The following is a 7601-nucleotide window of genomic DNA, read 5'->3' on the forward strand; positions in this document are numbered from 1 at the left end:
AGGCGAGGCGGACGTCGCGCGCCCCGTGGCGAAAGGCAGCGAACGCCTCGCGCACGCCCTGAGGCGAGGAGAGGAAAACGGCGAGGCGAAGCGAGGCGAGGGCCGCACGCGAGCGGTACCGGGCCCCGCGGCCGCCAGGCGGCGCCCTGCGCGCGGCCGCCTTTCGCTTTCGGTTCGCCGGGGCCCGCCCCCCGCGCTGACTGACGCGGCGCGGCACCAGTGGCCGCGCGGCGTGCCGCGGCGCCGGCCAATGGCGTGCCGCGGCGCGCCGCGGCCGAGCGGGGGGCGCCGCCTGCGGCCGGGCGGCGCGGCGGGCCGGCGCCGCCATGAAGGAGCCGGCGGCGGCGGGCGAGGAGGAGGTGCTGGTGCGGGACTACCTGGCCTACTACGCCGCCCAGGGCGCCGAGGGGCGGCTGGCGGTGTGCGACGAGGCCGCGCTCAAGGCGAGGGCGCGGAGGCTGCTGGGCCCGCGGCGGCGCGGGGCGCTGGACGTGTGCGGCGTGGCAGAGCGGTGCCGGCGGGCCCGCGGTGGGCAAGGCGGCGGCAGCAGCAGCGTCCTCCGCGACCTGCTGAAGGCGCTGGAGGTGCTGGAGCTGCTCTGCGTCAACTTGCTCCTCTCCCCGTGGAGGAAGGAGATCAAGTCGCTGAAGGTAGGAGCGCCGCGGGGCCTGGCGGCGGCCCGCAGCGCCGCTCGGCCCGGGGGGTTAAACCGGAGCCGTAGGAGCTGCCGGGAGGCGGGGGCGGCGCGGGCCTGGCGGGGCCGCCGGCAGAGCGCTGCGCTGCCCCGCGCTTGGCGCGGGTGGTCGCCTGTGCCGTCAGCCGCCTCTGGTGCCACGGGCCAGCCGCGCTGGTGGCCCCGGGCACTTGCTGCTCCACTGATTTTACCACCTACCCGAGCTCAGGAGACGGTAGGAAAGCCCTCTCCAGAGGTGGAAAGGCTGCTGCTTTTTGCAGCACACTGAACACAGTCCTCTCCCCACCCTCTCATTGCCTCGAAGAACATGCAAAACTCATCTGTATTTAAGCAAAACCTCCCGCTACCCAAAATGCAAATCTGCTTCCCTTTCTACAGCAACAGATGCTGGTAAGGAGAAGCTATTGCTTTCCTCTTTCCTGCCTTTAGGGATCTCTGTGGGTTCTCAAACAGCTATAGGTTACTATTTCCCTCATACATCTTCTGCAGTTAGTGGGTTCAGCTTTCCGTGCAACAAGCAGCTTAGGTTTCATTAAAAACAAAAAGAAATTTTGAAGACCTGATGGCTACAGGGAAAGCTTCAGTATGCAATCCAGAGTCCAAGACTCAGAATCTGCCAGAGCCAGCTGAAGGCCTGGAACAATTGCACTGAAAGGCACAAGTTGAAGAACAAGCAGTGTCCCTGTAGGTATGCATTTGATAAAGTTACTGGTCATATGCACAATTCACCTATTTTCTGCCTTTCCCACCTCTGATGCCACACCCCAGAGTGCCTGCTCATTACTTCCCTTCTAGAAGGAACAGGATCTGGGGAACAAAAGTCACTGACAGCTTTAGCTGAAAACAGACTGAGGCCCAGTCCTACGTTACATTACAACCTTTTATTTTAACAGCCTTCTTGTAGGGCCTGCTTTGTTCTACTCTCAAATGTTTTATTTGTGGGACCAACTCTTAGGTCTGACTTTGTGTTACAAAGTAGCTAAGTCAGTCTCAAGATGGGCAGTCTGAAAACAAGGTACAGATTGTGAAAGTCTTCACATTCCTAGCTCCATTCTGTTCTGACTTGCCTGGAGTTAGTCTTCTTCATACTTCGGTCAACACCTTCTCTCTTGTCACAGGGTTTCACGCAAAACCAAAAACTACTTCCCCTTTAACATCTAGGCCTATTGCCTTAGCTAGCTCCAAAATGGAGCCAAGCATTCAACAGTTTCTTAGCTGTTGCACAGTAGCAGCATTTATGCAAGTCAAGTTCATGTTTTAGCAGTATCTCCTCTAGAATACTCCTTTGATGTAAGAAGGCATTTTCAAAGAAATGGCAACTTAATTCTGCAATAGTAAGGTTAAAGCAGAAGCCTGAACCAAGGAGAAAAAAAATGATATAGTGTCATCACAGATTAAATAATATGACTAATAGGCTAAGTGCATTATGTCTGTTCCTTTCGGAAAAGGTCAGACCTCAGTGATTTATTTCATGTATTTTCATTTGTTGAGAAATCTTACATTCTTCAATGGAACACGATCTTTTTATTATTATTTCTGAATTTTTCTAGTTTAACCAAAATGATTTTCCTCTTCTCTCCCTTTTTTTTTTTTAATATTGAAGCTCTGGGCCAATATGCCAGCGAGTTTAAATTGGCATAACTTCTCAGAAATTACTATGCTGGAGCAAAGCTATCATGTTTGAGAGGCTGACAAAATAATACTGTTAGAAAAGCCTCCCTTGCCTCAATTTAAGACTCAGTAAGACTTGTAGAAAAATAGTTTCTAAAAAACTTAAATAATTTTGAAGAAGTTCTCTTTCTAGGAAGTCTCTTGCCTTTTATGATTTTTGTCAGTGTTCATCTGTTTCTCAATGTTGCGTTCTGTTTCAGACGTTCACTGGTAATTTTGTCTACTATATTCAGTCTGTGCTCCCAGATGACATAGTAAAAACAGTACTGGAGAAAATAGGCTACATTGCAACAACAGCAACAGAGTTTTCACTTGTCAGAAAGAGAAACAATGAGGAAACAAAGCAGACTGCATTTGAAATATTCCTGGCAAGAATTGAGTGTGAAACCATCCTCAAAATGACAAACGAAGAAAAACAAGGCAATTTGGAGAAGACCCTACAGAAGAGAACACAAATGCACTGGCATCATGGAGATAAGGACAAAAAGGAGCAGGCACCCCTGAGAGAAGACTCTGAAAATCTGGAAAACAAAGAAAACAGTGAGACATCTTTGTGCCTTGTTACTCAGCCTAAGTCTTCAACTAACAGTGATATATCCTTTGAAGCTGCTAGGAATCTTAAGATCAAAGATGACATGCCTCAGTTAGCAGTTACTCAATCCACTAACAGGCTTCAGGAACACCAAAGGCAAGTCATTAACACAGCACACTTTCCAGGCAAATCCTCAGACAGTGAGGACTTCTTGATCAAATATAGTGACATTGTCATAGGACAAACACCTATTTTCAGTGAGAATCTTTCTCAAAAAGCTTTTGAAAAGAAGCCAAGAGACAGTTTAAGTGAAGAATGTGTTTTGGCAGTCACTGCACAGTCAACTGAAAATGAGATCCCGCCTGTGCCACTCTCACCAGGAGCAAGCGGTCCACGAGCCTTTGCAATATTTGCTGACAGCTCTTGTGACAGTAAAAACAGTTTGGAGTACAAAGCTCAAGAAGTCCCTGAAGAATCAATTGAAGCAAAAATTAGCGATGCCATAAACTGTGTAGACCCAGACCCTGCTGATGAACCCAATGAGCTGAAGTCTCTGCAATACAAGGACATTGCATCTGTCCCAGACCACAGCGTCCCTAGGGAAGAGGAGGTCTGTGAGTTGCCTTTAACCTTTACTAAACTACAAATCAAGGAAACTCAAGAAGAGCTAATGTATCCAGTAGAGGAAACTGGGCAACCTGAGTCAATAGCATATGTAAGTACAAGTGACAGAAATGTAAGAGACTTTAATCATTCCAAAATAAAATGTGCATACCCAAGTAATGCTCAGACACAGAGCAGAGCAGCTGCACGTATTGAGCTGTCTTCAAGTCTATGCTGTTCTGCTAGGAACACGGAGGATCCCACCAATGGGTCCGAGAATAAGAGACTATTAATGGATGGTCCTAATGCACACACAGTTTCTGTGTGCTTCAGACACATTAGAGAGCCACCTAATCCCACCTACATCCCACCACAAAGTATTGATGTCCAATCTCCAAGCATAAGCAGCACCACTGCACATGGCAGAAGGAACATGTTGCAGCCTGAAGGAGACTCTCCTGAATCCAACGAAGTAAAGCTGGACAGTTATAATTCAAAAATAAATGAAATCCAGGAGCCTTATGTCATCATTGACAAAATTGATTAAGGCATGTCTTGCCATCAAACTTAATTCTACTGGTGCTTTATTTGTAAGATGTCTTTTTTTTTTTCTCACTTGTGGCCCTGATCATCTCTTCAACAAGATGTTTATCACAACAATTAAAAACCACAATACTTCTGGACAAATGGGGGGGGGGAAGGGGCGGGGGAGGAAGATAGTTGAACAAGGTTTTAATGACCTCTTCTCATGTGGAACAGTGAGTATTAAAACTTGAAAGGTCACCTTTCTAAAATGCAGATACTTTCATAAATTTGCTCCATTTAATTTATTATTTAAACCTCTAGATCCCTTTTGGCTGTACTTAATGTCAGACAGGTTTCTTCAGTTAAGCTTACTGCTACTTTTGCTTTTTTTTTTTTTTTTAAAAAAGACCTGTTCTTGCAGCAATCCAAGATTGAAAATGGAGCGAGTCTAGCATGCTGTACAATGACAGAAATGGGTAAATGTTTCTAAACTGGAAGCCCTTACTTTATATCTTCACAAATACTTTACTGAAGGGCATTTCTGTTAGCTCATGACATTCCTGTGGAGCTGTGCTCTGAGCTAATACTTCTCCTGTCATCAGCTGAAAATAGGTTTAGAAAGTTTGATAACATTCCTTAAAAAAAAAAAGAAAGAAAAGAAAACCTTAAAAAATAGCCCTGTGACTGTTTTGGGGTTTATTTCTTGCATTAGGGGTAATAGCTTGGATCTTCCAGATGTGATAACCTTTATCACAGGTTTTATACCTGTCTCCATTTGTCACCAAAATTCTTTTGTGGCAACCACTGCAAATAAGCACTGAGCATCATAATAGTTCACTGCTATCAAAAGAGGGAGATCCTGCTACAGCTGTCACCTCCCTTGCCCCTGTTCCTGCCACTTACCTTGCACCAGCTCTAGAGTTCACTGGGCCTCTCTGTGAGCCAGTTTGTCTCCCTAAAATGAAGGGGAGAAAAAAGTGGATACATTCCCTGGCATTTCAGGGCTGGAGAGAAAGGGGGGGGGGGGGGAAAGAAAAGGAAAAAAAAAAATCAGAGAAGGGTGCCAGTAAGTATTAGCGCCAGGATAAGGGACATCCTGTAGGTGAGACTGGTGTGTGAAGAGGGTTGAGCTGAGAAGGGAGCAAGATTGTTACCAGCAGCTCAACTGTATGTGCAACTGCAGTTGGAATCCTAATATTGAGATCCTCAGTCACCCCTAATGCCTTGCTGGAAAAATATCTAATACAGCATTTAATTACATTTTGCATTTAGATAAGCAAGCAGTCAGCTGTACAGCATTTCAGCATAGAATCTTCAATGCTTCTTTATAAAAATATTACCTAAAAAACCAGCTTATTTCAATACTGTTTCAAGTAACTTCAACAAATTGCTTCTTAGTAAAAATTACTTTGATATTTCCAGTAGCACTTCAATCCTAAGAATGTTTTTTGTTTCATATATACCTAAAATACTGACTGAAATTAGTTAGTATTAATTGCTCATAATGGACTTCCATACCAAAAAATTCAAAGGGGAACAAAGAGATTATACTGGAAAAACTCAGGAGCTAAAAATGGAAAATCCTCTGCTTTTTGAGCAACTCATTAAAGTCCTGTCATCAGTTAATTCCAGCAGTGTAGGAGGAATAAAACTTTGACCAAACTAATTTTAAATGACAAGACTGCCTTCAGCTTTGGGTAGGGGTTTGGTGCAGGGGGGAACAAATATTACAAATATGCATACACAAATCCGTATCTCCTTGCTCTTCTTTCTTTGAAGTACCTATCAGTGTTCTTGCTAACCATTTTGGTTTTTATAAGATATATTTTCCCCCTGTGGGGGTTATTAAAATTCTATGTTTTAAATCTTATGCTGTGTTGTCCAGGAACTCTAATTTAAAGCTGCAAAACTTATTCTCACCACAAATGAAGGTGCTTTCTGAAGTACTTAGATAACCACCAGCACTACAGGATCCATATACCTATCATCTCATTTATTTTTACTACATTCCTTAGAGGAAGAGTAATTAATAGCAGCTTACACATGAAGAACCAAGGACCAAGGAAACTGAAGACCACCACTTTGAAGTGTCACAATTTTATGGACCTAATTCAAACCCTTGTTCAGTAAAAATCTACTGTGAGAAGCACTAGAAGTCTTTAAATACTAGTTTCTCCTAATAAGCCTGTACAAAATTGCTTGTCTTCATGATACCTAGAAGGTAGGGGACCTAGATCTTCACATTGCCCCATTTTGAGCAAAGTTTTGGAGCTGGGTCTCCCATGTCCAAGAGCTTTTAAGCAACCTGACAAGGGGAAAACAAATATGCATACAGAGGGTCTCCCAGAAGAGAGAAAGCACAGCCCTAGCTCACTAACAGATTTACATTGCATTGCAGTCCACAGCTCCACCAAATCACAGGAACACTGGTGGAGATATTATGATTAAGGATATTAATATATTTGTTTCTGAACAAAGCCCACTAAACAGTTGCACAAAACCCATGGAATATAAAATGGCCACATTCTGAGAATTTAGTATTTGATAATGTTTGTGTACCTGAATCAAAAAGAAATTTCCTCTTTACAGCAGATTGAACAGGACTGTTAAGTGTTCTGTCTTTACAGAGGGAGGCACTCTCCACTTAAAATCTCTTAGATATTTTCATCTGAATTTCCTATTATTAAAAGGACACCTTTAATATTTCTTCCTGTAAAATGGTAGGTTTTGAGGTCTTGTATTAAAAGCTACTTCTGTATTCCCAAATTTCTGGGGTCTCTTCAGGGACAACTCCATTACAAAGTTATGTGAAGAGACTGGATTTGAAAACCAGCTGAAAAGAAGAGACAAGTCATGTATTTAATAGGCCTTAAGTTGTGTTCCTTTGTGCAGCTTCCACATGGGCAGGGTAGAAGTGAGTCTGAAATCATGTTTGTAAATACAGTCAGACCTGAGAGGAAGACAGACAGACAAAAGGGACCATGAGATTTCTGGCCCCATCTGCCAGTGCCCTCCTGTCCCTGTTGCTAATGACCACTGCACCTTGCCTAATTAACTTAAACGAGAGAAACCACCTAAGTACTGCTGCTAGCCAGCAGGAGTGCTGGCTGCCTGGGCCACTTTCTAAAGAAGGGTGATTTGTGTTTGTAAAATGTGTGCATATCCTCTTGTGAGCTGTCAACTTTAATTGTGCTACAGCTGGTCCTGATTGACTATGAACTGAATGGGGATTTACTAACTGATTGGATATCTTTCTATCATAGAGACACAAGGCCAAGGCTGTTCCCAAATTTATATGCTACACACGACCCCTTCGAACAGCTCAGCTCCCAAACCTTGGATTAGAGAAATTCTCTTTTGATCAGTGCAGACACAGAGCTCAGGTTGAAGACCCTGGTAGCTGGCGATATTATTCACTCACACAGCCTCTCCCACCAGGTCTCTTAAAATAGTCGTTCTCTCACTTAGCATTCATATCACGCACACAGCCTTGCCCTGTCTAGAGCGAAGGTGTTAAAGAACCATAGCTTGGCTTCAGAACAAACTCTTTGCTTTTAAAAGCCAGGAACCAAAACC

The 7601-nt window shown here is 44.6% G+C and overlaps 1 protein-coding gene across 1 annotated transcript; it reads left to right on the forward strand.

Moving 5' to 3' along the window:
- The first annotated feature begins 326 nt into the window (after nucleotides 1–326).
- Nucleotides 327–4186, forward strand: LOC106483321 (uncharacterized). The gene is made up of 2 exons (XM_067302830.1): nucleotides 327–650; nucleotides 2566–4186. Exons 1-2 carry the CDS (start codon nucleotides 327–329, stop codon nucleotides 4045–4047), a joined length of 1806 nt encoding a protein of 601 aa, XP_067158931.1. The 3' UTR covers nucleotides 4048–4186.
- The last annotated feature ends 3415 nt before the right edge of the window (nucleotides 4187–7601 follow it).

This window comes from Apteryx mantelli, chromosome 10 (assembly GCF_036417845.1).
Source record: "Apteryx mantelli isolate bAptMan1 chromosome 10, bAptMan1.hap1, whole genome shotgun sequence".
NCBI classification, from domain to species: domain Eukaryota; kingdom Metazoa; phylum Chordata; class Aves; order Apterygiformes; family Apterygidae; genus Apteryx; species Apteryx mantelli.